Below are 15,618 nucleotides of genomic sequence, written 5' to 3' on the forward strand. Positions count from 1 at the left end.
TTAATCAACTGAGCCACCCAGGTGCCCTTGGATTATTTTTATATGAATATTAAAGGAAGGACAATCCCCCAAATCTAACAAATTGGGACTATTTAAGTTAGGTTCTCTTTGTTTATTGTTTCCTGGGTTCCCACTCAGATGCCATCTGTGGCCCCTAGTCCCTTGCATCATTTCACAAACTGATGTTCCATGGAACTCTGTTCCTTTGGATGTTAATAGTGTTAACCAGTTAATAGTCAAATGAAGCTCCATGCTCAAATCAGTTTGTAAAATTCTGAATAAAATGAAATTAGTCCAGCCTCTCAGAATCTCATGCTTTGTGAATCTCGTGATTCTCCAAGGGAAGGAATCTTAATAAACAATGTTTCTGAAACTTATGATCAGGACACTTTTTTTTCCTTGAAGCGCACTCATTAACATTTTCCAGAACAGTGTTTGCCTGAAGGCAAGTAGGAAAAGTGCCGCTAGTTGTCCCCCACTGTTTATTCTCCCCTTCCTCCTTAGTCATAGTACACCAGAATTTGAGCCAGGCACATGCTCACCCAGAATACACCCATCGTTTGCCACTGCCCCTTGCGGTTGGATGTGACTGGGTGGCCAGGTTATTGCCAATGAGACGTAATGGGAGATGGTGTGGGGAACTGGGGGGTGTGTCCCTAGAAGGCAGTGCCATGCCCCTTTGGTGCCTTGCTTCCCCCTGGTGGTGGGATGCCGACATGACAGCTAGAGCTAGCGCAGCCGTCTGCACTGGGACAGAAAAGCCAGGCGCTGGGACTGAAGTCCAGCACCTTGGAGCACCTCGCCAATCCAGGACTAACTACCCCGGGCTCTCTTTTGCATGAGAAATAAACTTCCTTCTCGTTCAGACTACTGTCGCTTCGTGTTTTCTGTCATTAGCTGCCACTGGGGAGCTAATAACCTCTTTAGGTTTGCTTTTTTTTTGTTTTTCAAAACCAGTTGTGTATTAGAATATATGGATAGCCTGGGAATTTGTACAAAAGCCAACAAAAATAATAAAGGATATTAAGAAAGATACTTGGAGGAAGGTGAGGTCTCTTCCTATTAAGAGCTTTTAGGATCAAAAGATATATTCTAACAATAAATATGCTAATTATAATAAATTAGGTTATTTGAAAGTATTCTTCTAAAGTTTCTGTACATAGAGTCTATATAAGGGAAACTAATAAGAATGTTTTTCCCTTGGTTGATGCTGTTGGCCAGTCAGGGCCCATAGTGAGAAGCCGCAAGAACAGTATGCCTTCCAGATTCTCCGGACCCCTGGCTAGGGAGGAAAAGGAAACTTAATAATGGCATAAGTTGAATTTCTCCCCAGCTTAGTAGGATAGAAGACTTAGAATTAATTTCAATTTGACATAGAAGCAATTAAGAAATGTAAATTTCTTGCCCATGTTTGTAGAGTAAGATTCATACCCACTAGGTAGCAAAATATTTACTTACAGTACTTCACTGATTTTTTTTAAGTGACTGGATGATGAGGAAGGGTCTTCACTTGGTCACAAGGTGATTGATGGGAACGTAGGGGGCATGGGGAGAGCCGGTGGAATCCGGGAGACCTTGTGAGCTAACCCACAGCGCAGGGGAGGCTCTCTGGGCAGGGATGGAGAGAGTTGGGGAGTTAAAAAGGAACTTTTGGGAGTTTTACATCAGGTGGAGATTTTAAAACTAGCTTTGCAGGGTGCCTGGGTGGCTCAGTCGGGTCTTGGGATTGAGCCCCGCATCAGGCTCCCTGCTCAGCAGCAGGGAATCTGCTTCTCCCTCTCCCTCTGCTTGTCTCCCCCCACCCCCGCTTGTGCTCTCTCCCTCTCTCTTTCTCCTTAATAAAAAATAAAATCTTTTATTTATTTGAGAGAGAGAGAGAGAGATAGCGAGAGAGAACACAGGTGGGGAAGAGAGGGAGAAGCACTCGCTGAGCAGGGAGCCTGTCGTGGGGCTCAATCTCAGGACCCTGGGATCATGACCTGAGCCGAAGGCAGAGGCTTAACGACTGAGCCACCCAGGCCCTCCAATAAATAAAATCTTTAAAAAAATAAATAAATAAAACTAATTTTGCATTATTGTTTGTGTGAGAACTTAAACTCTTTATCCAAGAAAACTTCACTGGTATCTATTATTGCTTAACCTTTGTGGGATTGGATTTGCCTCGGGAGATTTAGCAAAGTGGTGAGCCCCGTGTTCTGCTTATCTACTGCTGCTTTACAATCACCTTAAAATGGTGACCAAAAATAGTAACAATTATGTGGATCCTTAATCTGGAGGCTGACTGAGATCAGCTGGGCAGTTCTTACTTAGGTCTTGCCTGTTTTTATTCACATGGTGGCTGGAGCTGGTTGGTTGCAGAGGTTTTGCTACTCAGCAGTCTGGCTCCTAGGCTAAGAAGACTCGAACATCAGGGAACTGGAACGGGTGGGGGCAATCTGGGCATCTCTTGCTATCCATGGGGCATCTCCAGGTGGTGGCCTCAATATTGCCAGACTTCACACACGGCGGCTGAAGGCACCCAAATACCCCAAGAGAGCCACGGCCGGGCAGAAGCTGTGTGTGTGACCTAGTCTCAGAACTCACATAGGATCCCTTGCACTATATACTACCTTAGTGGGAGCAGACCCAGAGGCTCCCCCAGGTTCTCAGGAAAGGACATGGACGCTACCTCTTAATAGGGGAGTGTCGAGATTCTGGAAGAGAATGTAGAATGGAAAATATTTTGTGGCCATTTTTGGAAAATACCATCTGCTACATTGCCTTAAATTGAGCGCGGCATCTGGCAATTTGCAGAAGCCTCCCAAGGGTGGCCAAGCACAACCACAGGGCATGAATGAACAACCTCCGCAGTTTCCTGTGGGAGAGCCGAAACGGGGGAGCCCTGGGAGCCTTTCTCTCTACCCATGCGTCCTCTCCATGTGGGGGTCTCAACATAGCGGAACCCCGTATGTGCCGGCTGGAGGCCCCCAGAGTAAGTGTTCCCTTCCTCTGCTATCACCCGGTGCTGGAGCTGGGTAGCCAACCTGCAGGGCAGCTTATTCATTTGACAAAATGAGTAATTAGGGGAACTGCTAATGATGGTTTACAGCCTGACATGAATTTTAGTTTCCAGCAGCTATGTGGCTCCTGTAGCCCCCCGTCCCCCGCCGCATTGTCCTAAGGCTCGGCAAAGGGGGGTCGGGGTGTGGGGAGGAGCTTCAGGACAAGCCAGGCGTCTGAAAACAGACCCAGTTTCTCCCTCCCTTGCCTTCCTCTCCTCCTTCCTCTTCGTCTTCCTCCCCCTCCTCCTCCTCCCGTCAACCCCTTCTTCCTTCTCCCCTCCTCCCCCTCCTCATCTCCCTCCCTCCCTTCCGCCCAACTCCTTCCTTTCCTCTTCTTCCTCCTCCTGCCACCTTCCCTCCATCCTTCCTTCTTTCCTTCCTCCCTCATTTCCCTTTTCAGACACACGGAACTGAGTATGTCCTAGTCCCTTTATAGCCCGTGCTAGGCCTCTCTTTTGTTTTATTCAGTTTTATTATTTCCCCTTTTATTCCTTGTGCCTGCTTCTATTTCTCTCACCCTCCCAGGCACCTATGCTAGAGTGTTTAATCCATGTTCTTCCATCCTATTTAGATGTTGTGTATCCTTGGAAATTTTTTTGTCTTATCTTGGAGCATGTATGTTTTAAATTTAAATAAACTGGAAAGAATTTTCATTCTGTTTCGTACCGTTTTTCACACAGCACCACGTTTTCGAGTTCTATCCATGTTGTTAATTTGTAAATCTAGTGCATTATTTAAAACTGCTTTATACTATCTTATTTTATGCATCCAGCGCTTCTTTACTCATCCATTCCCTTCACGGGGGACACTTAAGTTTCCTCCAGCCCTGTTCTGCCACCAGTCATGCCGTGATGAACACCCCTTCATGTGCTCCATCTGCAAGAACTCACAAGGGCTCAAGGTATATCCCTTTTTTTTAAGTGTGTGTGTGTGTTTTTTTTAAGATTGATTTATTTATTGACACAGAGAGAGAGCCAGAGGGAACACAAGCAGCGGGAGTGGGAGAGGGAGCAGCAGGCTTCCCACCGAGCAGGGAGCCCGATGCGGGGCTGGATCCCAGGACCCTGGGATCTTGACCTGAGCCGAAGGCAGATGTTTAATGACTGAGCCACCCAGGTGCCCCGGGTATATCCATTCTTTTTTTTTTTTAAGATTTTATTTATTTATTTATCAGAGAGAGAGAGACAGAGGCAGGCAGAGGGAGAAGCAGACTCCTTGCTCAGCAAGGAGCCCGATGTGGGACTCGATGGGATCATGACCTGAGCCGAAGGCAGATGCTTAACCGACTGAGCCACCCAGGCGTCCCCAGGTATATCCATTCTTAATTTCACCAAATACTTCCAGATTATTTTCCTGTATCACCACACCGATTTTCATGCCCACTAACATTTTTGCCAGCGTTTGATGTAAGATTTTCTAATTTTTGATAATCTGATGGTTATAAACTGATATCTCTTGGTTATCTTAATTTCCATTTATTTGATTACTAATGAAGTTGAGCATTATTCATCACCCATTTTGGCTTCTCTACTCAAATTGGCTTTTCATCGTTTTTGACAGTTTTTTCTCTTCTGAAGTTTTTTTTTTATTAAGATTTTATTTATTTATTTGACAGAGAGAGAGAAGAGTACAAGCAGGGGGAACAGAGGGAGAGGAAGACAGAGGGAGAGGGAGAAGCAGGCTCCCCACTGAGCAAGCAGCCTGATGTGGGCTTGATCCCAAGACCCTGAGATCATGACCTGAGCTGAAGGCAGATGCTTAACCGACTAAGCCACCCATGTGCCCCCAAATTTCCTTTTTATTGCTGATAGGAGTAAGTCCCTTATATCTAGATGTTAACTCTTAATTGGTTTTAGGTATTACAAGTGTTTTCTCCCAGGCTGCCAGCACTATTGAACATTTGAACCCAGTCTCAGCTCAATTTCTGCAGGGTAATTCTCTGAAATGTACAGACAGGTCCAGCTGCTACAGTTGAAGATAAATTTTGTAACAAACATTGCCTTCGGGTTTGTAAATTTAACATACCATCTGTAATTCAGCTACTTGGAAGTCTCAGCAGGATATATTGAACATATTACAATATGTATATATATTTCTCTTTATACAGTGGAAATGTTTCCGCAGATGGTGTGCAAATCAAAATTTGTTCACTAGGAACAATTAATTATGCATTTATATCTTGGTGGCACGAGGCAACACGTATCCCAAACAGGACAGTTTGAATTCTGAAAGAATGCCAATTATGCACATTTGGGGAAAGTAAATAATAACCTTCTGGTTGTTCATTTTCATGCTCTGGAATTACGCTTTTGTTGTTATATAGAAAGAGACCTGTTCTTTGAAGACTTTTCCAGTAGTTTCCACCCCAAAATCGTTTTCTTCTTACCAGTTAGAAAGACACCGATGTGTAGAGAGGAGACTGTGTAGCTGTCTCTCCAAAAGAGAAATGATTTCGGGGCAAGAAGTAGTAAAATTAAGTCCATTTTCCCATTTCTATATCAAAGGACCAAGAGATGATAGCAACAAAAAGTCTTCTATTTTCTCAATGCCTTGTACCACTGTCTTTCACCAAACCCTCTTCAGCTGGTTCCCCATGTCAGTTTCCCAAGAATATCATAGGCCAGTGGTTCCAAAATTTCCTCCATTTAGAATCACTGGAGGAGCTTTTACTAATCTCAGACTCGGGTCACACCCAACACCAATTAAAGCGGAATGTTTCAAGGTGGCATTGAGAAATGCCCAGGGGATTCCAATGTTCAGCAGGGTTTGGGAACCATGCCATACTCCCCCAGCAGCCCAGGGCTTTATCAAGACTAATGTTAATGTCAGGGAATTGTTTCTGTCCTGTCCTGGACACCCTGTGGGAATGACACCTGCTAGAACTTGGCGTTCAAGTGTGAAGTGTTGAGAGGGTGAGACTCTTGTTACTCTCGCCATCTCCTCTCTCCACCTGAAGCTTTCTGCAACTCATCTCTTCTTTAATGAAATGGGGGTAATAGCTATTTCACGGGTTTGTAGTAAGGACTGACTGCAAATGTGAAAAACAGGATACTGTGTCTGACGCACATCAGGACTTTAATAAACGTTTAGGAAAGTCCACGCTTGTTTAATGAGGACACATTCGGGACCTGCCTTATGCAACTCTCACTTAGGAGGTAACTTGCCCTCCTTCCCTATGGCACCCAAGCACACTCCCCACAGGCTCCTCCCTTTATGCTCTTTACACTTTGGCCCTCCCCACACTCAACTGACTCCCTACCTGTTATTGTCAAGGAAGAGCTAAACACAAAGGACTTTCTCAGATCCATGATCACAAGGATATGTTACCTCTGAGACCTACAGCAAAAGGTGAGAGGAGCTAGCCTAGTAGGAGAGATCAGGAAGAACTGGGAAGAACAGAGTAGAAGACAGTGCTGAAAACATGTGGAATTGGATGGAATTAGTGTTGAGACAATTATGGGAAAGGAAGTCATTCAGCAATAGGAAAAAAACAATCAGGCATGGGTACTTTTGAGCATCCTTCTACATGTTCGGCTCTGTGGTAAGCACTCTGACGAATTCAGGAGAAATAGGAGCTCTCAAGGAGCTTGCAGAAGCAAAACAAATACAACACAATGGAATGAACAGAGAACAGTTCAAAGCCAAACTCAGAGAGCTGAAATGGTCCAAAAGGGCTTTTCTTGGGGAGTTGTACCTCTAGATGGAGCTTGCAGAGTCACATGAGATTTTGCTTATTTATTTTTTAAAGATTTTATTTATTTATCTGACACACAGAGAGAGCACAAGCAGGGGGAGCGAGAGAGAGAGAAGCAGGCTCTCCACTGAGCAGGGAGCCCGATGCGATTCAGTGCCTGATCCCAGGACCCTGGGATCATGACCTGAGCCGAAGGCAGACGCTTAACCGACTGAGCCACCCAGGCGCCTCTCACCTGAGATTTTAATTAGCAGAAAGATGTAAAATATCCCAAGGGTGGGGGAGCAAATCAGGGACTGGGGCTGGAGGAATCTGAATACCTTTGGCTATGTCCCGTCTCTTCTTACCCTATAGGAGTTAGAGCAGAAGATGTGAAGGGAATCTTACCCCTGATGATCCTAATGGTGATCATTTTCCTGCTGCTTCTGTTCTGGGAGAACGAGCTGAATGAGGAAGGAGAGGTCTTAACCATGGAGCAATTGCATGTGGACTACCCTCAGAGTGACATTCCCGTAAGGTATTGCAACCATATGGTCTTACAAAGAGTCATCAGGGGACCTGACAACACCTGCAAGAAGGAGCATGTTTTCATCCACGAGAGGCCTCGAAATATCAATAGGGTCTGCACCTCTTCCAAGAAGAGGATTTGTCAGAACCATTCTTCCATTTTATGTTTCCAGAGTATGACCAAGTTCAAAATGACAGTGTGTCAGCTCATTGGAGGCACCAGATATCCTGCCTGCAGGTACCAAGTGTCCTCCATGAAGGGGTTCATTGTTGTCACTTGTGATGATATGGGGCCAGTTAGTCTCCAGAAATATGTTGAATAAGTTGAGACCAGTGTCTGAGATCCTTTCTTTCCTCTCTCAGGGGTACTCGCTCTCCCTGAGGCACACCTGAACTGTGGACCTAGGGTAATGCCTTGAGCGAACTGGGTAGCCACTGGTAATTCGTTTATCCTTCCAATATTGCTGAGCTGGAATCTTTTTATTCTGCTTTAATAAAAAAAAAAAACCTCTACTGAATTAAATCATAAACTCTGCATGTGTTTTAATTTCTTGTCCCTTTTCCTTGGGTCATTTGTTGAGACCCAAAAGTGAATCAGAGGCAGAACTGGGATTAGGGTAAAGGGAGCAAGGCACTCACTTCAGGTTCAAAATTTAAGGGGCACCCAAAATTCCAGTAATCTAGATACATAAATTTTTAAAAAATCAAAATTAATGCAAAAATCTCTGATGAATAAAATATCTAAGTTTTTTTTTTAAGATTTTATTTATTTATTAGAGAGAGAATGAGAGATAAAGAGCACGAGAGGGAAGAGGGTCAGGGGGAGAAGCAGACTCCCTGCTGAGCAGGGAGCCCGATGTGGGACTCGATCCCGGGACTACCAGGATCATGACCTGAGCCGAAGGCTGTCGCTGAACCAACTGAGCCACCCAGGTGCCCAATAAAATATCTAAGTTTTAAGTCAAGACCTAAACAACCCAGTCTGACAGGGTTGGATTTAGGGTATCGGTGCATTGTGCCAGTACAGGGTCAGATCCTATTCTATGACATTTTGATATTTCTTGATCAGAGATTATTTTGCATTAAATTAAGATTTTTAACTATTGCATTAAAATATTTATCTTGATTACTGAGCTTTTTGGCACCCCCCTTAAATTTTGTACCGGGAATAAGTGTGTCCTCTCATCCCGCTGTACTCCCAGACTTGATCCTAGGTGTCGAGGCACTTGGAGTAGTCGATTAGGGTCTTCTCTAAAGATGGCACATATAATTCCAACTGCATCTGTTCCCGTTCAGCAGCTGCCTCTGTGCCTTGAAAGAAAGGAAAAGGGAGATCGGAAGGATTGCCTGACTGGTCAGAAACCATGTCCCTTAAAGACCATGGAGAGAAATGAATCAGGATTTCTAGGGCGGGATTGATACTCTCAGAGCTCATTGTCCCTGCGCTTGCATCCCTGGAAGGAACAGAGAACTTGCATCCAGACTCCTAACTCCTTTCCCCTTTTAGATCTTACAGCTGAGCTGGTTGTTTAGCTCTCCCACATCCAGCTGTGGGCAGGACGTCTTTAGAGTTAGAAGGCGAGGGGGGAGAACGAAAAGAAGGAGAGGCTCCTCATTCCGCCGATTTAAGTCTGTTCTTCTCTGAGCACTAGTCCCCACATCTGGGAAGTGAGGGGCTTGGACTAGCTAGTCTTTGAGGTTTCCAGGCCTGTTACTCCACAATTCCATTTCTCCTTGTTGGAGGGGAAGGTTAGTACAGGCGAGGTTTGAGAAATAAGAGGTAATTGGCAGCTGAGCGCCAGATTATGGGGTCACTAATTCTGAGCTATGACATTTCCATCCTGTGAGGGCCAGAAACACAGTGAGCTAGCACGGGCACAGGCAATGCACAAGCTTTAGAGGGCCCTTTCTGTTCTTATCTTTTCAGTTGAGAGACTTCAACTATTGCATTATTTATTTGGACTTAGTTCAAGGTCAGATAAAAAAAGGAGGTACACCTATGCTAGTTGTTAACTCTGTCTTTTGCAAGCATCAAATTCTAACTGACTGATTCAATTCACAGAGGGAGGACACTTAACAATTGTGAGTAAAGTACACTTTGCAGCCTTGTAAGTAGGCAAGGCTTGCTCATGACCCATTTCTCCAGGGGAGTCCCACTTCACTGTTATCTTCGTGGACATTTGGATGTCACCCAGAAAGCAGAGCCCTCAGATGCTGAGCAGGATCAAGTGGTCCCTAGCATATCACCTGTAGCCCCATCATTTCTTGGGCAAAATTTTAAAGTAGCTGAAATGTGTCTTTAAGGTCCCTGTTTCTATGTTCTGAATTCTGATTCCTTTTCCTGCCCCTCCTCTAGGCTTTACTGGCTCTTTTTTCCTTCCCACTGCTTCTGCTTTTTCTTCCCTCTTTCTAAGTAGAAACAAAAGTCTTGCAGATAAATGCATTCACACTAAGATGTGAGTAACTGAGACTCTCCAGTGGAATCTATTCTGGGAATAGGTTCATTCAATAGGGATCAAGAGCCAATGCAAATGAATTGCGGTGTATTAGACATTTGTAGTTCGAGAGGGTATTTTTTTTTAAATGGGCACCTAGCAGTCCAAATCAAATTCAGATAGTTGTGAATTCTGTGCACTTGAAAAAAGATGTTTCAGAAAAATAGTTTCAGTGCAGAATCTCTGCACTGTTCTTCCTCTTCATTCTTCTCCGCATTGTCTTTCTGTTTTTCTAGTTCACCTCACTACTGATGTTGACAGTAGAGGATATTTAGGAAAAAATCTAAATCCTTTTCCCCTACTCCCTTCAACTTGCAGCAAGTCTATGCTCAAGCCACACACGTGAATACATCCACTTAATTCCTAACCATCTATCAATAATCAATCAACCCAATTATTTTTTTAATAATTTGTTATTATTATGTTAATCACCATACATTACATCATTAGTTCTTGATGCAGTGTTCCATGATTCATTGTTTGTGCATAACACCCAGTGCTCCACGCAGAACGTGCCTTCTTTAATACCCGTCACCAGGCTAACCCATCCCCCCACCCCCTCCCTTCTAGAACCCTCGGTTTGTTTTTCAGAGGCCATCGTCTCTCATGGTTCATCTCCCCCTCCAACTTACTCCCCTTCAACCCAATTATTAAGGCTTATATATTCTTAGTCCTGGGTCTTTGCTCTATTTTCACACACAGAACATTTTTAAATTAAATATAATAAAAAAAATACAAGTCCACATGTGTTCATGTCAAATGAGTGTTATAAGAAGTGAATATATAGAATTATCAAATCACTATGTCACACATCTGAAACTAACATAACATTGCCTGTCAATCATACTTAAATAATAATAATAATAAAAGAAATGAGTGATAAGAAGATCAGGGAAGTGAACAATGGATTTGGTGGACTTAAGTAGTGAAAAATGTGTTAAAGAAAGAATATGATCTGAAATGGGCTTTGAAGGATTTCAAGAGGCAGAAATAAAAGTAGGCTTCCAAGAAAGGACCAAACATGGAGAGACAGAACAGGGTGTATTCAGAGAAGGGTGGGTCACGCTGATTTGACTAGAGCAGGTTTGTGTACTAAAATAATGCTAGAGAGGCTTGAGAAGCAGGTGGAGATTAGATCAAGAAGAGCCTTTGACGAAGTGGCCTCAGGGGATTAGATTACCTCCAGCGGGCAATGGGGATACGTCAAGGTTTTTGAAATAGTGTCATTACAAGTGCTGTTTTTAGAAAAGTAGTGTACCCAAGGAATCGGAGGGGCAAGGAGCAGTGGTTAGGAGGTAAGAGTGATAATGTGGGAGATATAAGGGAAAGAGGCTCTTAGCTTAGAGGTGGGAGCGAAAGAAATTCTTTTATTTTTTTTAAATGTTTTATTTATTTATTCATGAGAGTCAGAGAGAGAGAGGGAGAGGCAGAGGGAGAAGCAGGCTTCCTGCGGAGTAGGGAGCCCGATGCAGGACTCGATCCCAGGACCCTGGGATCGCGACCTGAGCCAAAGGCAGACGCTTAACCATCTGAGCCACCCAGGCACCCTGAAAGGAATTCTTTCTAAAGCAAGGGAAAGAATTATCACCCTAAATAACCATTCTTTCTGAGATTTTCATTATGAATTTCCCAGCATTGATCTCAAGTAAAGGGTTTTCTACACTAGTCAAGCCATGTTATGTTGTTAACAAATGTTGAGAAACAAGCATATATGCTCTTCGGTGTTTGATTCTGTACAGAATAAAAAGAAGCCTAAACTAAGTTCCAGCCTCAAGGAATTTTCACACTTAAAAAAAAAGGGAGAAAAGAATTATGTATACTAGCCAACTTGAAAAACAAAAAAAAGAACATATAAAATGTAGTGCGATGTAATCTGTGCTGTAGGGTTTCAAAAAAGCTAAAAACAAATCAGTTTGGGTTAAAGTATAAACAGGGAAGATTCCACAGAAGAAGAAACAGTGATGCTGCCCACGTCACAGAGATTCTGGCAGCCAAAAGCACACTTTATGAACTTCTCCGAGCATCCTCGACTCCACGTTGTCCTCTCCTTCTGTCTCATGCAAGGCTACCTACCCCTTTCTTGCCCCTCCTTCCCTCAGCTAGACCAATAACAGAAACTTCCAGGAAACAAATACAGTTTCACTTCTTGCCCCATAACAAGCTGGATTCTTTCTCAGCAGGATCTACTTGTCAAAAGAACTGGTAAAGAGAAATTCCATGACTGAGAATGGGTGGGAAAAGAAATGAGAGATGCTTTTAAATGGCTGCCATGTGCCCGGTACTGCGTGAGGCTGTAGGAGACCCGGCAGCAGCAAAGAATGTGTTGGGTGAGATTATTATGACCACGATGTGGATTACAGACCCTTCCAGTGAGATTATGGACAAGGGGAAAAGGGAGAGAGATGACTACTTGGTTTGGGGCACTTTAAACACATTCCCTTATATAAGTCTCACCTTTCCTTTTTTCACATGGGGGAAACTGAGGTTGAAGGAGTAAATTGTTTATGAGAGGGTAGGCAGGGATTTGAAGCTGGGTCTACAGATTCCACAGCTGATTATCTTTTCATGCCATCATCCTTCCATTGAAGGAGCCCAAGTTTACATGTCGGAGTCAATCCTGGACTAACTGCCATAAGGAAAAGAGAGCGATCTCATTAATATTCTCTTTATTTTCATCTTTTACTTTTTTTTATTTCTACTGCAGAAGAGATTACCCTAGATCTGAGATGGAGACCTTCTCTCTGCTGCTACTCAGCCTGGGTTTGGTTCTTGCAGGAGCTTCAGAAAGCATAATGGAGATAATTAAAGAAGAATTTTCAGGGGGAGAGATGCCATATGACATGGCAAACAGTGACCAAGAAAGACAAACTATTGAGGTACTAATGAACTTGACTGTGTTATATAAAAATACCAGCCTCAGTATGTCCAAGGATATTCTGTCTTCCTCATTACTGACATTCAGAAGATTACATTATAGCTTCGCCAAAGGAAACAGTTCAGGTAATGACAAAGAGTATTGCAATGACATAGTGGTCTGGAGAAAAGTTTCAGAAGCTAATGGGTCACGCAAATTAAGCTATAACTTCATCTGTGGTTCCAAGGAAGTGATTCATGGTGCCCCCGAAGCCTCCAGCTGCAAGCGTGGACAGAATCTTGGCATAAGCTGCTCTAGGAGCCCAGCCCTGGAGACCACTATGTGCCAGCTCACTACGGGCAAATACCACAGTGATACTTCATTGAAGAAAATATTGGCAGTGCTGACAGGTCATTCTCTGATGAGCTGGTTAGTTAGTGGCTCTAAGTTGTAAATCCCACGGGGCTTTGAGACCAGAGTCTGTCTAAAGAAAGACATACTTATTCTCATTCTTGTTTATGTCCTTCTATTATCTCTATCTACACTTTCAGCACTATAGTAAACTCTTGATTATCTATACTAACTGGAGGAATAAAAAAAAATCCCAAATTATGGAGAATTCAATTAAAATTTATAATTAATCCTGGAGTACAGATACTCTCTCTCTCTCATACACACACCCACACACACACACACTTTCTCTGAACTAAACTGAATTCCATCCTAGCTCAGCTATAAAGCCAAGAGGTAGAGTCCACCCAACTTGACAAAATTAAGGAGGAAAGGCCCAAAACCAATATTGATAATTGAAAGTTAATTGTACTGCCACTGAGACTATTCAGAGAAATAGTGAATGAGCATCGGGGATCTTATCACTGTTTCTTTTCAAATTAAGTGTGTGCATTGATGCACACAAAATGTGAGCACCCACCCATGTAACCAGGTATCTGCCTGTCCTCCAGAAGATGCCAGAGGAAAAAGATGCTTTTTGCTTAGCTGCTGCCCTCAGTCAGCAGCTCCGGCCCTATGCAATCTCCATTCCTCCATCTGCTATATCCCAGATTGCTACAGATGGAGTAATAAAGCTCTTACTGCCATTTTTACTCAACCTAGTCTTGATTTCCTGAGGGATGGCAAGCCACAGAAGAATGGAACAGGTAGAAAGATGGCAAATGGGACATCTATGCCAAGTGCTGAGCAGGCTTAGTCTTCAATCTTGTTTATGATGTTGTATTGGATTTTTTTCACTACCAATTGTTTATTTATAAGTTTTTATGGTTCAACACTCTACACAAAGTATGGGCAATGATCTCATTCATTAAAGTGTGCCTACATTTTCCTGCTCCCTCATCTTACATCCTCCCTCCATCCTGAGACCACTCGTTTTTAATGTCCTGACTTCAAATAAAGGCATGTAAACAAATGTTACATCACTGTAACACTTTTCTTACTGTGCATCACTCTTTAGACATCAATTTTCCTAATGTTGTTCACATTTGGTACAGAATCCTCATTGTATTAAAACTTCAAAACCCTGACAATCAACCGTTATGTGGCATTAAGGGCAGATACATTTGTATCTTTTAGCTGGGTTTTCCTTGTCAGTATGGTGGCTGCTTAAATTAACAGTCACTATGGGCTTGGCCAAATAGGTGTGTAGTTAGCACTCCATTTTCTCTTGGCAGCCAGAAGAGAAGGTAATAGAGGGAATTGCCTGGGGCCCAAAGTTTTCTTCTCTGTAAGGGGAGAACCTGGGGCCCTGGGACAGAGATACAGTCACTGGGTTCCATTCTAGGGATAGTTCTATGTAGTAAGACTGGAGCTACCACCCACTCACCAAACATGGAATAGGCTCTGTCATTAGCAGAGCAGTTCAGTGGGTCTCCTCTGGATTCAAACTTGGTTCAAATTTGAGTAACTTTTTTCCTACAGTAGAGTCCTACTATAGAGTCCAACTCTGGGTGATGGGCATGTTGGCCCCAGAGACAATTACTATTCAAACTCTGGCAGAGTTTTTTGGTAATATGTAAGAAAAAGCAAATCCAGCCTCATTCAGAATTTAGTACAGATTTCTTCCTTCACCAGGACAGAAGAGCAAAAACCCAAAATAGATACCTCTTTCTAGGTCAGGAACATCCTCTAAAGAGTCTTAATTAATACCAAACCTTTCCACTTCTCTAAAGGAATCAGGAGCTCCCAGGATCTATTGAATCATCATACTATGAAGTCTGAAAGATGTCGAATATGGGGGTGCCATCGAGAGTCAGGGCTCCTGAGTACTAGCATTTCCCACCCTCGAAGCCTGTCACCTCTTTGACATAATGTGAATCCTAAGGTCCTTCATGATGACAATAGGCAAGGGATTTCAGATTTTAACGCATTAAGTCTTCATAACGTCCCTTCTCTGCTCCCAAACCATAGGGGGCTAGAGGGCTTTTTTTTTTACTTGTAGCTTTATACCTAAATTTCTCAGGCTGGCTTTCAAGGCCGTTCATGCCCCATTCTCCTCTTACCTAGCCTGACCCCAGCACTGCCCAGGCTCTGTTGCTTTGAGGCTGCTGTCTTCACAGCCCACAGAACTTGCATCCTTCTCTTCACTCTGTTGGTGGGCTGGCCCCAACAGACTAAGAAGTCTTCCCTTTCCCATTCTATCACCTCACTCTGCTCGATCACACAAGCCCCCTGACTAGGAAAGGCCCAACAAGTGTCTCTTGCACTTGCTAGAAAGTTACCTGAGAGTAGATATGTGTCATCTCCCTGTAGTGGCAAAGAAACATTAAAGAGGATGAAATGAGGGGATAAAGGAGACAGATCTAATCATGAGGCCCATGGGCGTGAGAGTCAATAAAGAGAGGACATTGGGAATGTAGTGAGAGAGAGGTTTGAGAAATGGATACCAAGGGCATTATTAGCATAAGAGAAGTGCCCTTCTTGCTTCTAACCATCCCCTCTGCTTTTCCAACATAAAAGTGCACTAAATTCCCTTTAACCAACAATTTTAAGGCAAAACAAATCCCTGGCTCCAAG

General features: G+C 43.4%; 2 protein-coding genes across 4 annotated transcripts; both read left to right on the forward strand.

The window, feature by feature from the left end:
* Positions 1-3,359: 3,359 nt before the first annotated feature.
* Positions 3,360-7,742, forward strand: RNASE12 (ribonuclease A family member 12 (inactive)). 3 transcript variants are annotated; one of them, XM_025884390.2, is made up of 3 exons: positions 3,360-3,455; positions 3,814-3,942; positions 7,090-7,742. In XM_025884390.2, exon 3 carries the CDS (start codon positions 7,128-7,130, stop codon positions 7,563-7,565), a length of 438 nt encoding a protein of 145 aa, XP_025740175.1. In that variant the 5' UTR covers positions 3,360-3,455; positions 3,814-3,942; positions 7,090-7,127; the 3' UTR covers positions 7,566-7,742. The 3 variants fall into 3 exon arrangements, with proteins under 3 accessions (XP_025740175.1, XP_025740176.1, XP_073745840.1); XM_025884391.2 differs by lacking the exons at positions 3,360-3,455; positions 3,814-3,942 and adding an exon at positions 4,220-4,350; XM_073889739.1 differs by lacking the exons at positions 3,360-3,455; positions 3,814-3,942 and adding an exon at positions 6,184-6,389.
* Positions 7,743-12,463: 4,721 nt separating this feature from the next.
* On the forward strand, positions 12,464-13,045 carry RNASE11 (ribonuclease A family member 11 (inactive)). Its single transcript, XM_025883753.1, has one exon. The coding sequence runs from the start codon at positions 12,464-12,466 to the stop codon at positions 13,043-13,045; it is 582 nt and encodes a 193-aa protein (XP_025739538.1).
* The last annotated feature ends 2,573 nt before the right edge of the window (positions 13,046-15,618 follow it).

The sequence above is a fragment of the Callorhinus ursinus genome, unplaced genomic scaffold (genome assembly GCF_003265705.2).
Source record: "Callorhinus ursinus isolate GAN/ISIS: 27379988/994484 unplaced genomic scaffold, GSC_fseal_2.0 scaffold116, whole genome shotgun sequence".
Taxonomy (NCBI): Eukaryota; Metazoa; Chordata; class Mammalia; order Carnivora; family Otariidae; genus Callorhinus; species Callorhinus ursinus.